General features: G+C 45.7%; 1 protein-coding gene across 2 annotated transcripts in view; it reads right to left on the bottom strand.

Moving 5' to 3' along the window:
* Window positions 1-19620, bottom strand: part of LOC139458727 (arrestin domain-containing protein 2-like) — a 36315-nt gene extending 16695 nt beyond the window's left edge. Inside the window, exons 1-4 of one of the 2 annotated variants that reach the window (XM_071240137.1) lie at window positions 19238-19620; window positions 13015-13149; window positions 1252-1493; window positions 604-792 (exon numbers count right to left, since the gene is read on the bottom strand). In XM_071240137.1, the coding sequence (XP_071096238.1) occupies window positions 604-792; window positions 1252-1493; window positions 13015-13149; window positions 19238-19361 (690 nt within the window). In that variant the 5' untranslated portion in view covers window positions 19362-19620. The remainder of the gene's footprint in view (window positions 1-603; window positions 793-1251; window positions 1494-13014; window positions 13150-19237) is intronic. The other variant, XM_071240142.1, reaches the window with a different exon arrangement.
* Window positions 19621-22959: the final 3339 nt, after the last annotated feature.

Raw genomic sequence — 22959 nt, 5'->3', positions numbered from 1 at the left:
GCCCTGTGCGAGCAGTGTCTCCACAACACACGCTGGTAGCAGCTCTCACGTTGTACTTCACTCAGCTTAATGATAACCTGATCTACAGAACAGCGATGGTGGGAAGTGAGTGAGTATGGTTATACGCCGCGTTTAGCAATATGACGGCGGGGGACACCGGAAAATGGGCTTCACACATTGTTCTCGAGTGTCAAACCCGGGTCATAGGCTTGTCGAGCCGATGGGCGGGGAATACTACCCCGGTATTAAAGTTAAAGTGCCGTTGCCAGTTGTGTTGGGTGTAGTTTTATGTCGGGGGGGGATCACCGCGAATTAGCTTCACATGTTGTACTCTTGCCTGGAATCGAACCAGGACTTTTGACGTAATAAGCGAACACTATCATCATTACATAGGTCCATTTCTCCACGAAACTGTAATAATTGTCTTCTGTGGCAATGCGGTATATTCTCGAATGAAACGAGCACGTATTTACAAAGGAGCGTCACTCTGGAAGTGTAAAAAGCCACTCACTGACAAGACTAAAATCGTCAAGGGTCACCACACCAAGGTATTCATCAACCGAGGCATTTTTGTCAACAAACAAACTTCTCTGTAATTCTCACCTGTTTTAACTGGACTTTACACACGCCGGACTTGCGCATTGAAAGATTCTGGAGTTGCACGTCCGCCCGGATTACCTCCCCTGGGACGTACGCCCGTTTTATGACGGAGAGAGAGCAGGATACTCGGCCCGGGCGGCAACACACGGTACTGAATGATCGCTCCGCGTGGTCCTCCAGGGGATGTCGGGGCTGAGAAGGGAAAGATACAAATATAAATATGTGTACGGTAGTTGAAATCGAAACAACGATCTTAATATTTTCGGCGTGCCTAAAGGACGCATCTCTGCACAGCGAATTGCGGCGCCTTGAACGATCGGGCCAGCCACAACCCCGGTATAAGGAGTATATTTCGTGTTGGTGACCTGCATGGTTTGAAAGAGAATGAAAGGGTTGGCTATAATATGATATGTTTATCAGAAGGCAGTATACATTTTTGTACTTCTCAGGTCATATGCACCAGGATGTTACACACTTAATATTACACATGGGTCAAGGTCACAGCTTCGTAGCGCTACAAAGAAATGTGACCTTGGATTACCATTCTCGCCGAATTGTTCCTGAAATTCAGAGTTACGTTAATGCCATTACTGTTTAGTTGATGGTGATAAAATGTTATTCTAGTCCCACCCAGCGTTGTCTGATACTCACTGAGGGGGTTCGTTTTTCAGAATCACGCTTGGAGTCGAGATCTCTGAGGACGGTAAACGTTTTTTGTGTGGTAAGGTTCTCGCCGCTCTGCCGGACAGCGATGCCCTGGACTGTATAGTTGACCGACGCATCAGGGCCTTGGAAAGAACAGGGTATTCCTTCAGGAAGTTTATACTGGAACGGAAACAGGTGGCGCCCTCTCTTGAGTACTTCCCGACTCTCCCAGTGACCCTCATCTGGAACTAAAATGCGTGACAATATTGCTCAACACGAGACGGGGCATGGTGTCTACTGTTGGTCTACATGGGTGAGTGAGTGGGTTTGACGCCGCTTTGACCAGGGGTAAGTCATCTCGCGACTTGTCAGCTTCATGTGAGATGACAACCCAGGTCAGTTATGGCGCTGACAGAAATAGAGCGGGTCCTGCATTTTTAAAAGGGAGGGGTCCAATATCAAAATCCTCTCTCAGTTCTGGTGGTGGCGGGGTGTGGGGGAGGTGTCTACAACATACTACATTTGGTTTTCAAAAGGTTTTGATGTTTTTCAGGCCCCCAGGACCCCCACGCAGGATCCGCTAATGAAGGGTGATGAATTGGGATTCGAACACACGATGTCTGGTTGTGTCTCTGCCTAACGTTATGTCGCCCCCTGGACCACTCGACCACCCTGCTTCACGCAGGCGAGATGGTGTTGGTGGTCTGGATGGAGAGATATTATACCCGTGAATCTGTGGTTTCCGTGACAGCACACTCCACATAATGGCGGAAGACCTCCTTTCACTCGATGACTGTGCAGCACACGTTTTAAACGTGTATCGCTATCAACATGTCACATCTACACCAGGCAAGGTTCATTTCTTTAGCAGATCCTGATACTGAGTAGAAACCTGGAGTTTATAGGTTCAGAGCTTGCGGACAGATGGCTGAAGGCATGGACGACTGAGGAAGACAAAGTAAATAAACTTACTTTGCCGATGTCAAGGTCAACTTTGATATAATGAAGCAAGTAACTAGTCCCGGATAGTCTCATCGAAGAAATATAAAAAAAACTAAACTAAATAAAAAGATTAAATGTCCAACGTATATAAAATGTCACCAAACACATACTGACCTAACATATAATGTAACCCGAAGATAAACTGACCCTATACATAAACTGCACTGTCTATTGGATAGAACGTCTGCTCGGAGAGCGGAAGGACGGTGGTTCGATCCCCGGCCGCGTCATGTGAAACGACGTGAAAAGATGGTACTTGTTGTTACTCTGCCTGGCACTCTGCATTAAAGGGATAAAACAAGGACCGGTCGGCTCGGAATCAGTATACTGTGTCTGAGTGGGGTAACTGCGGCATGGAATCGCTATGGGCTGGCACTTTAAAAGCGGGATTAGTTCGGATTAGTACACGCACACGCACGCACACACACACACACACACACACGCACGCACACACACGCACACACACGCACACCTCACGTTCAGGAATAGCTCGCAACATCCACGTTTGGTTGTTGCTCTTGACGTCGTGCTCTGCGTTCTCCCGTCGTCTGTGTCGTGATCTCAGTGCGGGATTACCGCCCTTCTGCTCAATTAACGATTATTAGCGTCGGAGGCAACGGATGGAAGAACTAGTAATTTGATTTGTGTGAATCAATAAGTCCTGATTTGGCTTTCTTTCTTTCTCGCAGAGTCGGAAGGGTGAGGAAAGAGGGCGAGGGAAGGGGAAGAGAAGGAGGGGGGAGGGGAAGAGGATGGGAGGGGGAGAGGAAGGGGGCGGAGGGGAGGGGGAGCGAGGGAGGGAGGGGAGGAATGGAGGGGAGAGGACGGGGGGAGGGGCGAGGGAGGGGCGAGGGAGGGGGAGGTAGGGGAGGAATGGAGGGGAGATGAATGGAGGAGAAGCGATGGAGGGGAGAAGGGAGGAGGAGAGAAAGGAGGGACGGGGACGAAATCGATGAGCAATTACAGTTAAAAAACTGCGCCTCTGTTGTACATCCTCCCTACTAAGTAACGGCTCTGCTCAAGTAACAGCGGACACTGATTTTTTTTCACAAATAGACACACATCAAGTCAATGGGGTCAGAGCCCGATTGTACATCGTCATGTTAACCTTGGAAAGGTGGTACTATATCTGCTTGTCCTTTTGCAACATGCCCTGATGTCAGATACAGGTGTGCCCCGATGTATCAGATACAGGTGTGCCCTGATGTCAGATACAGGTGTGCCACGATGTCAGATACGGGTGTGCCCTGATGTCAGATACAGGTGTACCCTGATGTCAGATACAGGTGTGCCCCGATGTCAGATACAGGTGTGCCCCGATGTCAGATACAGGTGTGCCCTGATGTCAGATACAGGTGTGCCCCGATATCAGATACAGGTGTGCCCTAATGTAAGATACAGGTGTGCCCTAATGTAAGACACAGGTGTCCCCTGATGTATCAGCTACAGGTGTGCCCTGATGTCAGCTACAGGTGTCCCCTGATGTATCAGCTACAGGTGCGCCCTGTTACAGGTATGTCCCATGGTCTCCATCCTTGTATTCAGGACATCATGTGCCCAGGACGGCACCCTACAGGAGTTCTTCTTTTACACAGCCTAGCGATGCGAGTGTTTGTCGCCACGGTTGTAGTGAGTATTGTTCTACGCCGCTTCTAGCAATATTTCAGCAATATTACGGCGGGGGACACCAGAAATGGGCTTCGCACATTGTACCCATGTGGGAATCGAACCCGGATCTTCGGCGTGACGAGCGAACACTTTAACCACTTGACTACCCCACCGCCCCTCGCCACTTTAAAGATAAGGGCATTTCCAATACGCTGACACTGAACTCCATCATATTCTGAAACAAAAGTTTTAGTAATGATCACGAGAATCCTTTCTATCTCACCAAAGCTCACAAAGCATTCGCCGAACTAAGATAGCAGCTTTTGAACACGAATAGAACGCCACCACACAAACAGTCACTCGCGCAACAGGGTTTGCATTTGGATGGTTACGGGGACGAATTTAGACTGATTGGCGCACGAATACAAAGCCGTGATAAGGTCAAAGCCTGTTTGCCTGAAGACAGGGGTTACATGCGTCAGACCAACAGTGGTTCCCCCGAGAAACGCTGCTACCGATAGTATTGGAAATATGGTTCCATAGCATGACAAACTGTGGTGGAAACCTCCACGCGGGAATCCACAGATGTACAGTTGGATATCGATCAGGGTGGCCTTCGTGAACACTATCATCTGGTGTGTGGAGGCAATAATTATGGTTTTCGGTAAAGTTCAAGACAGATTTCAAAGATGAAGGAATATCAATATCAAGAACGTTTGAAATCATTTCAATTTTAACAACCTGACATCAGAGACAAACTGCTTAGCGTGAAATAAAAACTGTTCTATTTCCAACAAATTCATAGCGACTATAATGCATTCTTTGATTACATTATTTTAACCTCATTGAGAATCTGGTTTAGGAAATCGTCCATATTGTTACAGTGCATATATTTCAATACACTTTTTATATTTTTAACAAAATAAACTTAAACTAGGAAATTCTAAAATTCGAAAGTCGCTAGATCAGTATTTCTTGTTTTTATCGCCACTGGTCGACCATGACGGCTGCTCCTCGGCAAGCTCATTCACGCGAACAGTAAATTACGTAATCATAGATAAAGTCGGCGCGTTCGTCCGCCCCGGCCCTTGTTCTGTTGATAATGTTTTGTTACCAGCTGGCGCAGGTTTTGACCATCACCCTAAACTGTAATTAAAATAAACTCTTCTTAGGCAATACTGATACCATTCTATTACCACCTGCTTTTGTGTAGTAAACTTTGACAGCCCAGGGCAGATAACAGAGACCGAAATTACAACTTCAAAGTAATTGTTAATGTGATAAGAGTAGAGCTGTGGGGGTATATAACTCCTTGGGTGTGGGTCCTCAGCACACTTGCTTGAATAAACCCTAAGGACCTCACAGCTCTCTTCTCTCTTGTTTCAAGGCTCGCTCCCAATAGCTAATTCCCCAAACCGAGGCCTGACAGTTATTGGGATCACCCAACAAGGCTGTCTTAATACCTACGGAGATTCTATGATGACTAAAAGTAATACACTGTGTCCACAACATGGAAGCTGTGAATTCTCTAACCTGTTGATTGAGAAATGTTACACCTATATAACCGCGTCAACACTTCCACTGAAGAAATACGGCAGGCATGGATCGTGCAGGGACACTTACTACCGCAGACGACAGATCGATGCGTTGTTGGACGGAACAATTGCGTGCCCACACCTAGACACATTGCCGTCTGTCCCATCGAAGCTGAGCTGGTTGTTGGCATAAGTAGGGGGTGTACCGGAAATGAACGAGATTCATTCTGCCAACGTTCGACATAACATCACAGACATCGTCGCGGAATGGATGACTATAAGCAAAGATTGGAAAGAATTTCCATTACGACTCCTGTGCTGTCTGTTTGCAGACAGTCGCCTGTGCAGTGACTGAGAGCAGGACAGCGAATATAGCCCGCAGATGTCGCTCTCGCGTCAGAAACATTCACAGCCTGCACCCGACATTTAATAACAAAGACCAGATATATTCACGTCTCCCCTCGCCGCACTATGTATCCACTTCACAGACAGTGCGTCAATCACGACTAAATGAGAGCTGTGAGTGAGCGTTGCAACTACGACAGCACCGGCGTATACATTAGCATGAGGCGCGAGGTTAGGCACCACCGTATAGAGCGTCATCAACAACTTCTTTTTACAGGACCGTGGTAACGAATTATCGTTAACGGCATTTCTAGCCTTGTGTCCGTGATATACCTTTAATATTGATGATGCGGCGTAAAACAAGAAACAATTTATATTTTTGTTTTTCTATTGTTCTATCTAGGTCAATGAGCTCCTACCGAGGCTCCCGTCAAGTAGATGTTGACTTGGTGGTTCCAACACAAGAGAAAAACCTGTTTGACTTTAGTATGTCTGCTTGTTTGTTGTTTAACTCCGCACTCAGCAATATTCTATCTATATGTCGGTGGCGACTGCATAATCTGAGGACACACTACCCATCTTAACACACGCACACACAGTGCTAGGTACTGCAGACACACTCTGGAAGGCACTTATCAAAATAAAACATTCAATACTAAAATATTAAACCCCACAACCTGATTGTGTGTTAAAACAGTGGTTGTTGCCATGAAGGAAGATCACTCTCCAATCCCCGCTTCTCGAATCAACGCCTACGACTCTGTGTTGAGACAGAAGGTCGATATACTGTCAGGAAAACAAACATGTCAGTAATTCCAGATAAACTGATCAAAGAGCACGTGCGGGATTTTGATGGTGTCTACTTTGTCATTACAAACATTGAAAAAACAAAGTTGAGCTGTTTCCTGTTTTCTACATCCAAAGTGCGCGACTAATGGGATCGGGTGGTCAGACTCGCTGACTTGGTTGAAGCATGTCATCGATCCCAATTGCGTGGATCGATGCTCATGATATCAATCACTGGATTGTCTGTTCCAGGCTCGATTATTTACAGACCGCCGTCATATACTATGAATATTGCTGAGTGCGGCGTTAAACAACAAACAAACAAAACATCCTGCAAGTATCATACACATATCCTGCATGCTGCCTACATGGTGCTGCCAAACATTTGCCATGCGACGAGATTAAAACGCTCCATTTGTTTGTGTACATGTTTGGTATTTATCATCAAAGACGCTGGAGCATACCACATTCAGTTCAGGGCCACACCATCATTAAACAAAACTTGAAATAACCGATTTCCTGGTCGGAAAATATATCAGTCGTACACGGAAGTAAAGCTAATATCAGCATAATCTTTATACTAGGTCGCTTCCATACAAGGGCCCTACTCAAAGCGCGTGGCATTATGACCCTGGCCTCAACTCCCTGGGGAGTGCAGAGTCAAAGCTTCAGTTAATAATCATTAATGTCCTCGCATCCTCGCCCCAGTCTCCCGGGTCCTACCCACGCTGGTTGACCAAGGATAAGTTGAAATCCTAAGGCGACTTTGAGGGGTATTAAAACAGCCCAAGAAAAATTTCAAGGAATCAATGAAACATGATCCCTTCTCTCCGCTGCCATCGTCGCTTCTCGTCACCTGACTTGTTACCTGTTCACGCCCTGCCCAGGTTAATAGTGACCTAAACATTGATCAGCCTCAATCTCGGTGTTGGCAATACAATGATTCAGGCATTGGGGCCACACAGTTGGGCGTGTCTCCTATTTGTAACTGCACGGAGAAGGGTACACGCGGCCTTGTTGGTTGAGTTCTGTCTGTTATACGACCCTGCCTATGATGGCACCCCCTCTTCATTTAACGCCTGACATAACAAACGGCCAGATAAATCAATACGCCATCATTAACATCATGCCACTGTGAAAGGACCAGGATGGCATTTTCCGTGATGATTTCCGTGTTACCTCTCTGTAATGTCGCAGTTAATGTATCGTATGTATCCATGTATTTTTAATCTCATTTGTAAAACACCCTTATTGCCAGCACCCGTACTGCTGTTGTCTCAGCTGTTACCTCCAGGCTGGCAGATGATGGCTCTAACCCCTGGTCATATTTTCATGTACACTGTACATTGTCGTCACAGGCCCACAGGGAGTAGGTTTAATATAGCCGCATGGTTTCTATGTGAACGAGAGCCAGATATGAGTGGCGAGAATAGGTCCTCCTACTTAAATCGCCAGTGACGTCCGACATGGAAATGGCGACCCAAAGCTGTCTGTAACTCCTGGTTAATGCAGCTGGAGATATGACAAGCATGTCAATATGTTTCCAAGACTGCTAGATTCTGAGAAGCACCTTTCTGGAAATGAAGGCTGGCATTGAGATGGTGTCCAAACCGTCGGAGCTGACAGGCTGTTCCGGTCATCGTGCACTGCATCACATACCTCGCGGGCAGCCCTATCCCCGCCCGAGGAAGCTCGCAACGTGATGAATATTTTTCATTAACGAATGCATTTAGTGACTCATCATCACAGCTCTTGATGCCCCCTGTCAAAACAGTAATGCAAATTGGGCTGCAAGGATGAATGGTTGTTCAGATCGACAGGCGCATACCAGTGAGTTATGGAATGATATTATACACCAATCCTTAGCAATGAAACATATATCACTGGACGCCATATAGAACATTGTGAGGATTCGAACCCAGGCATACCCATGGTGCTACCTCCCAGTGCCAGAATGTGTAGAACTGCAGTAAATATTGTTTTAATGGTTTGACGACGCTCCCCAAGTTTTCGGTCCTCTGATCCATGCATACAACGCATGTCAAGTGTCCCGCTACGCTATTCACACTGTAGTCTATTGAGATTGAGACCGCTTCTGTGGTATAGTGGTAGAGCGTCCGCCCGCATAGCTGAAGGTCCGGGGTTCGATCCCCGGCCGCGTATAACCAAAAGACGTTAAAAGATGCATGGTTCTTGTTGTTACCCTGTCTGGCGCTCGGCATTAAGGGGCTAAAACAAGGACTGGTCGGCTCGGAGTCAGTATACTGTGTCTGAGTGGGGTATTCATGTTAAACTGCGGCATGGTGTCTCATTGAGCCAGCACTATAAATCGGCATCAGTCCGGGCTAGTACAAGCAGCCACACAAACACCCACACGTACATGCACGTCACTATATAAGTGCAATAATCTTGGACGCGACGTTAAACCCCATTTCACCTCACCTCACCTCACCTCACCTCACCTCACCTCACCTCACCTCACCTAGTGAGATTGACTCAGCCTTTGTACACTGAACAAGATATACAGGCCTACGACCTAGGTGTCATTTATGTCGGGAGTGTTGCATCATGGTATTGTGACGTCACATCACGTGACTAACACCACACTGGTGGGCTGCTGGACAGGACTTGGGTTCGATTCCCAAATTCAATTCGACTCTGGTGCGTGCTTTCACGAGCTACATCTGTCAATATTCTGCTCGATAAAAGAAATAGGAGAGACAATATCACAGCAAACTAACTAGAAAAGTTCGACGCTGGTGCAGACAAATCATCATTTTCATTGACACCTGGATATGCACATCGACAAAATCAGACAGCGAGTTATGGGTAAAGTCAGTGTTGCTGTTTAATTACATCCCTTAACATCACGTCAACATGATATCTCGTAAAGCGGATACAAAAGGTATATTGAACCATTATATGATATCCTCCAAAGTGTTCATTACGAAGTTATCGTGTCATTCTGACCTGGAAATGGTGTAAACGTTGGCAGACATGTTGGACACCGGAAGCTAATGCTTGTGTACACAGCGCATGCGGAGAACACAACGACGATCTCATTCGAATCGTGACAATCCGCTTCATTCACTATTTTGGGCTCTGTTCCTTTCAACTTTGCTTTTAACTATTCCAGTGACAGAGTGAAGAATATAAATCCTTTATGATATTGGCGTTTTTATTTATCTATATATAGTATGACGGTAACTCAATTTGGCTAAAGTTAAGAATTGAACAAACCGTTTGTCGTGGAACTAGTGAGTATGAAACTGACATATGTGTCCTGGGATGTTGATGGATTTCTGGTTCAACCAAAGTAACACATACTTCAACAGATGAATCAGTAGGTGTACGTCACAGAGTAACAGTCAGTCTTTAATAACACTTCCGTGCTCCATATTAAACCAGCCATCACGACAGGTCAATATCCCACACACCATGCATTGAAGCTCGGAGAATGAGCTAGTATAACCTGCGTCAAACGTTTTGTGGGCGTATAAAATGTTTAAACATTGTTCAATACCAATGTTGCTATGACCTTATATTTGGCAAACTCAAGAAATATCGATTGCGTCTTAGTTCATTAAGACAGCGCAGTGAATAGCCTCCGGAGACTGCTGTATAACGCCCTCATGGAGAACATCCATGCGATACATCGATACGTTAGACTGAGCCGAGTCAGAGTCATCGTCACGCGCACGGAATCCCTTAAAGGCGGACTACACTGCAATACTCCCCCTCATCGCACCCCCGCATGCCCCGTACTTATTGCCACAGAAAAAGCGCGTCATAGATACTTATATCTTTCAGGTTCTACCTTTCCAGTTGACCGCCTACATGGTCTAGTGGAAGAGCGTCCGGGGTTCCATCCTCGGCCGCGTCATAACAAAAGACGTTAAATATGTTGTTACCCTGTCTGGCGCTCGGCATTATGGGGCTAGAACAAGGACTCGTCAACTCGGAGTCAGTACGCTGTGTCTGAGTGGTGTAAGAGTGTCATGTTAAACTGCGACATGGTATCCCAGAGGGCTAGCGCTATAAAACCGGCATTAGTACAAACAGCCACAACCACACACACACACGCATACACAAACACGCGAGCGCGAGCAAATATCTCGCTATATAAGTGCAATAACCTTTGACGCGACGTTAAGCCCCATTTCACCTCACCTTACCTTTCTAGTTCGTATTTTCAACAATCTCATTAAAATCAGATCTAAGTTCTCGCTGCCGCTAAACAAAGATCTGAGGACATCCCATGACGGGTCACTACAGAACGAACATTCGCGAACTTTGACAGACCACTGGAATGACATCAGCCAATTAGAAAGCAGCTTTCTCGAGCTTTACAGCATTCGTTTCAACCTGGCGATTTCCATTTCAGACTATGCTTAAAATTATGTTGACACAGTTCTCGAAAACTGAACAAACAAACATTCCAGAATGTCTAATTTATGGTTGCGATTGCATTGCAGTGCTTCCCTCATACTGTGCAACGCCTCCTCCGTTCAAATGTTTATCCCACGGAAGCGAGAGACAGACGATAATTTTGACGGAATCAGTCTTACGGGCCGTAACTGTCGTTCGGAATATCCCGTGTTAACGCTTTCGAGGTTGCATGATTTGAAAACACATTCCGACTGTCACTTTTGTGTATTGTGTGGGTGTGTTTGGCCGCACAGTGCCGTTTTCGTGGAGAACACGTTCAGAAGACTTCAGTAAGACATATAACAGTCTCTGCTCTGTGTGTCCGTGTTCCTTTTATTGATAGCCTGTATATGTAAAGCTTAAATGAGATATGTAAATAAATGTTATGCCTTAATTACCAGATGGTCTTTAGTAGTTGGTTTCAGGAACTCAGGGAGTCTGAAACTATCATTTCAAATTTACGAGCACACAAACGCCAGTAAACGACCAACAATCCATCATGTCGGGAGCACCCAGGACAACTAAGTGACTCGGTGTAAATAGTCAACAACAATCAGTAGGTAAACTGTATTTAAAGAAAATGTAAAATAATCTCCATCTCTCCAAGTGCCATCACAACTGGTCCCAGCAACAAAGGACACACCATTATAGAAAGTGGAGAGACAATGACAGTCCAATTCCATATAACTTTAGTCTGTTTGATTTCCTTATTGCGTTAGTCTTTTAATTCAGGAAGATAAGGACAACTGACAGCGAGGAAGGTCAGGACAACTAACAGCCAGAACGATAAGGACAACTCAGCGCCAAAAGGGAGGGACAAGTGACAACCGGAAAGTAAGGACAACTGACAGCGAGGAAGGTCAGGGCAACTAACAACGAGGAAGGTCAGGACAACTGACAACCGGAAAGTAAGGACAACTGACAGCCAGGGAGGTCAGGACAACTAATAGCCAGAACGATAAGGACAACTGACAGCCAAAAAGGAGGAACAACTGACAACCGGAAAGTAAGGACAAGTGACAGCGAGGAAAGTAAGGACAACCGACAGCCAGGTAGGTAAGGACAACTGACAGCGAGGAAGGTAAGGACAGCTGACAGCCAGGAAGGTAAGGACAGCTGACAGCCAGGAAGGTAAGGACAACTGACAGCCAGAAAGGTAAGGACAACTGACAGTCAGGAAGGTAAGGACAACCGACAGCCAGGAAGGTATGGACAACTGACAGCGAGGTAGGTAAGGACAACTGACTGCAAGGGAGGTATGGACAACTGACAGCCAGGTAGGTAAGGACAACTGACAACCAGGAAGGTAAGGACAACTGACAGACAGGAAGGTAAGGACAACTGACAGCGAGGTAGGTAAGGACAACTGACAGCCAGGTAGGTAAGGACAACTGACAGACAGGAAGGTAAGGACAACTGACAGCGAGGAAGGTAAGGGCAACTGACAGCCATGAAGGTAAGGACAACTGACAGCCAGGAAGGCCAGGACAACTGACAGCCAGGAAGGTAAGGACAACTGACAGCCATGAAGGTAAGGACAACTGACAGCCAGGAAGGCCAGGACAACTGACAGCCAGGAAGGTAAGGACAACTGACAGCCATGAAGGTAAGGACAACTGACAGCCAGGAAGGCCAGGACAACTGACAGCCAGGAAGGTAAGGACAACTGACAGCCAGGAAGGTAAGGACAACTGACAGCCATGAAGGTAAGGACAACTGACAGCTATGAAGGTAAGGATAACTGACAGCCAGGAAGGTAAGGACAACTGACAGCCAGGAAGGTAAGGACAACTGACAGCGAGGAAGGTATGGACAACTGACAGCAAGGAAGGCCAGGACAACTGACAGCCATGAAGGTAAGGACAACTGACAGCCAGGAAGGTAAGGACAACTGACTGCCAGGAAGGTAAGGACAACTGACAGCCAGGCCACCCTCAACCGAGCCTGAAGCTCGTCGTGACCAGGCTCCGTGTGGCAACCATTGATTAAGCTAAATCTGGTCTCCAGTGCATCAATTCCACTGGGATCAGATCTTGACGCTTCGAGTAAAGTGTTGTCCGCCTACCTTTTCCCCAGAGGCAGAACCGATCATCAAAGTAAATCTCCTCCTTCTCATGTTCAACCTCAGTTCGTCGGAGGCCTTCGTGAACATGCTCGCGCCATTTCGCACGTGCAGATCCGCGGAATCGAAGTTCAACACCTGCAAGAAAAGTGAATATACAGTGATTTATCCTTCCTCATAAATACCGAAAAATGAAAATAAATTATTTTGAAAAACAACAATGATAAAGCAACGTGCGAATTGTATAATGATATTCCAACATGAGTGAATTTTGTGACACCTTACAATTATAATAATTCTCCAAATAATTGGGAGTGGTGTTCAACTTTAGATGTAATAAGGATGTACGTATTGTAAGGATGAACTTGCAGTCAGTGTGTTTCATCTTCGTCACTATACGGGTCATAATACAATCGTAAGATTTGTCAATTACGAGTATAATATATCAATCTTTATATAACTGATATGAAACTTGTGGCCAAGACACAATCATGAGACACATTCACAACGCCAGTCAGTCTAATCATGCCGCCAGTCCTCCAAGTCTAACCAACCAGTCCCCCCCCCCCCCCCTCCCTCCCCTAGCGCGCCTTATTGATGTCAGTGAGCGCCACTACACATCCCTCCTGACTGTCACACCACTGCTGATTAGGCGCTCCACGCTGTGTTCAACATTTTAAGAGAGAGAGACTGGCTCCAAGCCATACACTTCAACATCGATATCATTGTCTTGTTACAGCACAGCTGATCGTTAAGTTGTACCAGTGATTTGACCGCAGTGACGTTACGTTGTACCAGTGTTATGAATGCAGTGACATTCAATTGTACCATTCTTATTGTCGCAGTGACATTAAATTTTACCAGTGTTAAGACCGCAGTGACATTAACTTGTACGAGTGTTATGACCACAATGACATTAAGTTGCACTAGTGATATGACCGCAGTAACATTCCGCTGCACTAGTGCTATGACCGCAGTGACATTCCGCTGCACTAGTGCTATGACCGCAGTGACATTCCGCTGCACTAGTGCTATGACCGCAGTGACATGCTGTGGTGTATGGATAACAGCGAAGCCGGACATTGATTCGTCAGTCCAGCCAACATCGTCCTCATCCTGCTCCAGAGCACAGGAAGGTCTACTGCGTTCTCTAACACGCTGCACTTGTGGTAGAGAATCCTTGTTGGCAATAACCGAGCCCTGACCTCCGGTAGCATAAACGGTGTCATTGTACGGCATGGAGTATTCATACGACTTGAGTAAAAACGGATCCGACAATATTTATTGTTCTCGGATTCTCATTGTTCAAATCTCATTATCCGGCGATACAGTGTCATCTGGCGCGTGTGGTGCAGTGTTAACAAATACATTTTACAAAGAGGATATTGTCAAATATGTTAAAACACATACGTCTTTCGTAGCCGTACAGTATGGTCACATTTCCAAACACTGGTCAACAAATATTAATTTCGGTAATGTCGCTGTTGGAAATAAACTGATTGCAGCCATTCCGGCATAGCGCTTACAGTGGCTGGTGGCACTTTCAAGCACTGTATATATATTTGCACAGAAGGTATTGTCCTGCCGGTGACAGACACTGGCATCTATTAAAGATTAAATTTAAAGAGAAATTTGCGACATAGCAACAATTCCATTGTTTGGGAAAACGTACAAAGCCCAAACACAAACTTTCGGGTAAACTCCATCAGAAAACACTGACCATATACAAAATGATATTCTCGGAAGTTGAGAAATCAAACGATATGAAAATAACTATATGCACTCGCGGTGTGCCACGGTGCATTAGTACATGATTAATATGGTCATGGCGATACGTAGCGGAGCCTATCTGAATAAATACGCTGTCTAACATAACAGGATGTTCTGTACAGCGATCCTGGCGAGATGGACGAGAGAGTTATATTTCCTGGTATTGTTTCCTCCACGTCGGTAGTGTATTCCGCGCTTCCGCCCCTTTATAGCTACACACAGGTAGCGAGACAAACGGATAGGGCTCACACTGTCATACGTCAGTCTACTAATAACGGTTCACTGGTAGTTGTGGAGACTATTTGGGAATGACAAAGATGCAGTAACGGCCCCAGTGTCCTTCCTTGTACTGGCTGTGGGGGAGGACGACGTGGGGGCGACGTGAGGGCTAGTTTATCTCATGAGCTGGTGAGGCTCAGCGCTGGACAGGATTATGACGGTGCCATAAACCACTCCTGTGAGGACACGGAGATCGACAGCTTGGAGGAAGACATATCGTTGATTGTTTGAAAAAATACAGAAGTGTGTTGACGTCCCATTGGTGTTGTTCACTGTAAATCAGGGATAAGTTGAAAGCTAATTGTTATTTTACTGGTTTCATATTCTGTTTTCAAGGAAAAGGGTTAAACGTACACTTTTCGTTTCACTCGCGTATTCAGATCCGTCTATATCGTCTCTCTCCTGCAGTACAAACACAGACACCGTTGTATTCATATCTGTCTATATCCTCTCACTGCAGTACAAACACAGACACCGTTGTATTCATATATGTCTATATCCTCTCACTGTAGTACAAAGACATTCAACATTGTATTCATATCGGCCTATATCCTCTCACACCTGTAGTACAAAGACTGAAAACATTGTATTCATATCTGTCGATATCCTCTCACACCTGTAGTACAAAGACTGAAAACATTGTATTCATATCTGTCTATATCCTCTCACAGCTGCAGTACAAACACAGACAACATTGTATTCATATCGGCCTATATCCTCTCTCTCCTGCAGTACAAAGACTGACAACATTGTATTCATATCTGTCTATATCCTCTCACTCCTGCAGTACAAAGACTGACAACATTGTATTCATATCTGTCTATATCCTCTCACCCCTGCAGTACAAAGACTGACAACATTGTATTCATATCTGTCTATATCCTCTCACTCCTGCAGTACAAAGACTGACAACATTGTATTCATATCTGTCTATATCCTCTCACACCTGTAGTACAAAGACTGAAAACATTGTATTCATATCTGTCTATATCCTCTCACTCCTGAATACAAACACAGACAACATTGTATTCACATCGGCCTATATCCTCTCACGTCACCTTCAGTACAAACACAGACACAATTGTATACACATCTGTCTATATCCTCTCCCTTCTGCAGTACAAACACAGACAGCATTGTATTCATATCGGCCAAATCCCCTCACACCTGTATTACAAAGACTGACAACATTGTATTCATATCGGCCTATATCCTCTCACAGCTGCAGTATAAACACAGACAACATTGTATTCATATCGGCCTATATCCTCTCACTCCTGCAGTACAAAGACTGACACAATTGTATTCATATCGGCCTATATCCTCTCACTCCTGCAGTACAAAGACTGACAACATTGTATTCATATCGGCCTATATCCTCTCGCTGCAGTACAAACACAGACACAATTGTATTCATATCGGCCTATATCCTCTCACTCCTGCAGTACAAAGACTGACAACATTGTATTCATATCGGCCAATATCCTCCCGCTGCAGTACAAACACAGACACAATTGTATTCATATCGGCCTATATCCTCTCACAGCTGCAGTATAAAAACAGACAACATTGTATTCATATCGGCCTATATCCTCTCACTCCTGCAGTACAAAGACTGACAACATTGTATTCATATCGGCCTATATACCGTCACACCTGTAGTACAAAGACTGACAACATTGTATTCATATCGGCCTATATCCTCTCGCTGCAGTACAAACACAGACACAATTGTATTCATATCGGCCTTTATCCTCTCGCTGCAGTACAAACACGCACATCATTGTATTCCTATCTGTCTATATCCTCTCACATCGCCTTCAGTACAAACACAGACACAATTGTATACACATCTGTCTATATCCTCTCACGCCTGCAGTACAAACGCAGACGCAGTTGTATTCATTTCTGCCTATATCCTCTCACAATATTTGTATTGACATCTCGATTGATCGCGTCGACTGTACGATTTCGTCTACATCAAGGGCATGTGTTAATGAAACACTATCAAAGAGTGATGAAACCAGGTGTTCCCGAAAGTTGAGCGTAACCTGCCCCACGCTGTGTTGATCCGGCCAGTTGTTGGCGACCTGCGTGCACACACTCCTACACACACGCGTTGGATGTCAAAAGTCTTAAACTCAGAAATCCATTGAGAGGACAGCCGCCTTAGCCAGCGTAATTTTAAGCCTTCTACACCCTGGAAAGAAACGGTTTCATAAATCCAAATAATGTCCAAAACGTCTAAGCAAAAGGCGCAGCTCCGACGTATGGAATCCAAGCTGCTGGTGGATGAGCAACTCCGACACAATACGTATAGAATCCAAGCTGCTGGTGGATGAGCAGCTCCGACAAAATACGTATAGAATCCAAGCTGCTGGTGGATGAGCAACTCCGACACAATACGTATGGAATCCAAGCTGCTGGTGGATGAGCAACTCCTACACAATACGTATGGAATCCAAGCTGCTAGCGGATGAGCAGCTCCGACACAGGACATATGGAATCCAAGCTGCTGGTGGATGAGCAACTCCGACACAGGACGTATGGAATCCAAGCTGCTAGCGGATGAGCAGCTCCGACACAGGACGTATGGAATCCAAGCTGCGGGTGGATGAGCAACTCCGACACAATACGTATGGAATCCAAGCTGCTAGCGGATGAGCAGCTCCGACACAGGACGTATGGAATCCAAGCTGCGGGTGGATGAGCAACTCCGACAAAATACGTATGGAATCCAAGCTGCTAGCGGATGAGCAGCTCCGACAAAATACGTATGGAATCCAAGCTGCTGGTGGATGAGCAGCTCCGACACAGGACGTATGGAATCCAAGCTGCTGGTGGATGAGCAGCTCCGACAAAATACGTATGGAATCCAAGCTGCTAGCGGATGAGCAACTCCGACACAGGACATTTAAAAGCCGTGAATGTGGACGAAGGTGACTGGTGCGTGAGTGGGTATTATAAGCTTATTACATTTTTACTATTCCCACTCACGGTCATGTTTTAAAACAATAAGAAAATATGGAATCTGTGAACAAATTCATGGGCATTCTAGATTCATTCGGTCAACATAGTGACACCAGGTGTTCGCTGTGCGCATGCCCTGTTGTACCCCTAGCAACCGTTCTGTTGAGGGTCAATGTCACCATGGATTTAGTTCACAACCATTCTACAATCGTTCAGTTCCAGGCAGTTGCTTTCTCTCAATAATATGAGATGAAGTATATTGGTAAATTGGTTTGTATGAATTACAGATCGTTTTTTGAAGACGTTTGCACTGTCATAACCGTCACCCACCAGCCAGGAAGACGTTCCCGGGAGGCTCCAGGAATCCGAAAGGGTGTGGGTGGGTTTGTTGATGACCACTCGCCACATCGAGGAGGATTTATTCAGACACACATGTAACAAAGCGGGAGTAATGTCTGAAGGAATACTACAACACCAAATGACAACAACACCCTCCGTGACACCATGGTTCTACGACTTCTACGTTCTTCTACTGGTCTCAATGATACCAGTAGCCTTTGGGTTCTTAGAACAACAAATATCATATTAGAGACTGAAGAACAAACACCAATAATTGTGTCGTGTGAACAGAAACGAATATAAGTTGAAATATGTGTCAACATCGTCATACGTAACAATGATACATTTAACTAAATCAATAAGCAAATAGTTGTCAACTGTTTCACACGTGTGGTTAACCCTGTTGGAAATATCCACAATTGCTGGCAGAAGCACATCGATATCTTATGTTAGCAGTGTAGTCTCTGGGCTGAGTCTCTATCACGCCCATATTGATTCGAGGGCCGCGCAGCATCGCACGCTCATACAACCCACACCAGCAATCTCTCTAAATATTTCATAGCGGTTTTGTTATTGTGACAAAGCTAACATATATCCTGCGGTTGACCACGTTTGACCTTCCATTGTTCTGAGCACGTTTATATCGCACAGTACACGATCTCATCGATCACATTATAGGGAGTACCCGTGCTGCAGGCCGCGACCTCACGACCAAGCACAACGCTATGTCCTGCACTGGCTCATGATGCTGTTTCAGTTTGCAATAGTCTTTGCTTGAGACAAGAGGATGAAAACTTTACAAGACAGAACATTTGCTATATAAAGATTACTGAGTGCGGCCATATTGGGCACGCCCTTTATGACTGACCTGCAATTGTGAGCGGTGTCGCTAGCTGCATTACGAGAGCCCCTCTCATCCGATCCCCGGAATAAAACACAAGTTCCGAGTGTTCCAGGTTAAGATCCACGGACGCCGAGCCAGCCGACGCCATCGCTGTGGCAGCAGCAGTACTACCAGCGGCTTGTCAGTGGGGCACTTTTCCCGCCATCTTACTTGTGATCATCTCGACTATTCCACGTACATCTCGTGCCACTCGCCTCCACGTGCCGAGATTTGTCACAATCACCATGGAAACGTGCCATGTCATTGTCATCAGATTTCACTGGCACATGTTGATCAATGAGCGAAATCACGTTAATCACAGGGACAGCGACCACATCGTTTGCTGACAGCGGCGGCCACGGACACAAGGCATCATGATGGAGACGAAGTCGCTGTATCACAGACCACGCTGCCTGCCCGGCTTCACCAGCCTCCACTCCCGATCGATGGGTTGGTTCTACGGGGGACACGCGCTCGGCAATTAGAACCCAGCTTTTGAATAACAAGTTTGAACGTTGCAGTTTTAGCACATACCGTAACCAATTATATGTCTTCTCGAAGTTTCTATAAAAAGCTAGTCATGTTTCGTGTCGGGAGGAACTCTGCTGGTCAAAAGTCTGTTTGGGTTATCCGTAGAATGAGGAGTATATTTTCTTTCACTACCTCGTGTTTGTCTGATAAGGCGCTTTAGCTGAAATAGAAGGCTACAGGTTACGTTCAGATTGCCACAAAAAGTCACAATAACTATCTGCCAACGACATTGCATTCAATAGCATGTTCTGCTTTAAATACAGTCAGAGATATTGCCAGGTTTTCTGAACACAAGCTGATATGTGGAAACTGTGTTATCATACAAGGGTTGAATGATAGGTTCTGAGCCTCACAAAGAGGGACTTGTACTAGTGAATGCTTTGTTGAGGACATTACATGATGTCACAGAGCCAATTGAGCCAATTAGTCATGTCAATTTGGCCATGTCAGTAAAATAAGCAGGGTTTGTGACCTTTGGGACATGGACAAAGTTGAGGAACGCGCAGTGATCAAGTACTTTCAGAAAAAGCGTTTAACACCAAAAGCCACTATCGCTATCACGAGAGAAGGATGACCATACCATGCCCCTGTAAAGAGCTAGAGACGGACAGGGGGACCCTGGGAGACGGCCTGAGACGTCAGCAACACCAGAACTGCTCCAGAGAATCCACGATAAGGAGATGACCGACCGGCGAATGACTGAACTTCATATTGCTGATTCAGTAGATTTTTCCCCACGAGAGAATTCTTTCCATTATCCCAGAAACTTTGTCAATGAAGAAGGTATCAGCATGTTGGGTCGCAGAGCTTCTTACATCTGATCAAAAAACGCAACAGACAGAACATGGTTTGCGATAAACTAGTTCTGTTGGAAGCTGATACTTAATGGTTCTTGCAACGATGTGTGACTATTGTTGAACCTGAGTTCAAACAACAATCAAAACGGCGAAAACACTTGCCATCACCAACGCCAAAGATGGCACAGACTGTCCCATCAGCGGGTAAGGTTATTACCGCCGTGTTCCGAGGCTGTCATCCTGGCGGACTGTCATCCAAAAGGCCAGACAATAAATGGAGCATTTTATGCTGCACTTTTGCACTAATTAAGACAAGGAGACGGGGGAAGCTGAGAAAAGATGTGCTCGTCCATCAGGACAATGCGTCAATGCACAAATCAAACATTGTCATGGCAAAAATCCACGGATGTGGCTTTAAACTCCGACAGCATACATCTGTACCCAAACATGAAGTAGGCTCGATGACGATCCCGTTTTGGTCTTACTACAAGTATATTGTATGAGGTCATATGGAAGCTCCAAGTGATGTTGACCAGCGATCTTTACTGCGGGGCTGGCTGGTGGGTCCGGTCCGGTCCGTTTCCCAACCACATTAATGAGCTGTGTGGAATTCAGATCATCAAACACAACATTGTGTAACGGAGTGGAAAGGATAACGTACCCGATATGATGACGTTAGTTGGAACCTGCGTAATTTAGTTGCAACACCTGTCACCCAGCCTGGCCACCTGCTCAAACTAGGCTGACTGTAACATATTACCTGGGACCAGATACCTGCTCCATCTAGGCTGATTGTAACATATTACCTGGGACCAGATACCTGCTCCATCTAGGCTGACTGTAACATATTACCTGGGACAAGATACCTGCTCCATCCAGGCTGACTGTAACATATTACCTGGGACCAGACACCTGCTCCATCTAGGCTGACTGTAACATATTACCTGGGACCAGATACCTGCTCCATCTAGGCTGACTGTAACATATTACCTGGGACCAGATACCTGCTCCATCTAGGCTGACTGTAACATATTACCTGGGACCAGATACCTGCTCCATCTAGGCTGACTGTAACATATTACCTGGGACCAGACACCTGCTCCATCTAGGCTGACTGTAACATATTACCTGGGACCAGACACCTGCTCCATCTAGGCTGACTGTAACATATTACCTGGGACCAGATACCTGCTCCATCTAGGCTGACTGTAACATATTACCTGGGACCAGATACCTGCTCAAACTAGGCTGACTGTAACATATTACCTGGGACCAGACACCTGCTCCATCTAGGCTGACTGTAACATATTACCTGGGACTAGACACCTGCTCCATCTAGGCTGACTGTAACATATTACCTGGGACCAGCTACCAGGCATCCCCACACGCGAATCACAGCCACAGCGTTTGCTATATTACTCCGCCGGTCCACAGATCGGTGTGCAGTTATGTTACGTCCTCAACTCCCTGAGAAGGATAAAAGCGAAGTTGCCTGTCAGATGCTAGAGGGTCTGCATCCCCGGGCTCTTGTTATTGTGGAATACCGACGCCCTGTCCGTTTGCCTTCTACAGTAATAATTATTGTAATGAAGTTCTCTGATGGTGGATGAGTAAAAAACTCCTATATATCTATAGGCATGCACCGTTGTCAAACAATTTCGTTTTCTTAAGGCGGTATTTGTTTGTGTATCAACCTACACGTGTTTGTAATGGTTTTACATATTACAGTGTCGGTACCGAGTGAGTGTATTAATGCTGGTATCATCGTCATGTAAAAGTCCAGTTTCCACCCTTGCCGAACTAGGCTGGAATCTCTTGGCTCGATCGTAGCGCCAACAGTGGCTATTAAGAGTAATGTGCTATTCTATGTCCCTCCTATTGACCAATCAGATATTACTTGCATTTGCTTCAGACAAGATTCTGGCGACCAGTCAAGATGATCTGATTGATAATCAAGATCATTATTGTAATGATGGTTAATGGTCTTAACTCGCGAAGTGCATCAGAACACTTGAGCACCTTGAAAAACATGAAAAGATTTGAAAAATATCTGTAGACGCCCAGTTGACGGTACACATGCTCTGCGAATCCTGCAATCGAGCGATATCTGCCCGGTAATTGCCATGTTGTGTTTATTACCCGTCACACGATTTTGATTGGACTATGCATAGACTCGTTAGTCCGGCCAAAATAAAACTCCATAAATCCAATCTAGTTCGGCAAGGGTAAAAACTGGATTTTTACAGTTAACTCCCTTGCCTCGGGAAGATGTGCAGGTATACAACCCATTCCTCACACAGCCAGCCCATTTACTAGCTTTGTTGGAATCTTCATCGAAACGTTGCTACAATCGTATAAAGAAGCTGATCTCGCCTACAA

Source organism: Haliotis cracherodii, unplaced genomic scaffold (genome assembly GCF_022045235.1).
Source record: "Haliotis cracherodii isolate W230 unplaced genomic scaffold, xgHalCrac1.p SCAF_1, whole genome shotgun sequence".
NCBI lineage: Eukaryota > Metazoa > Mollusca > Gastropoda > Lepetellida > Haliotidae > Haliotis > Haliotis cracherodii.
This window is presented reverse-complemented; position numbering and strand designations above follow the sequence as displayed.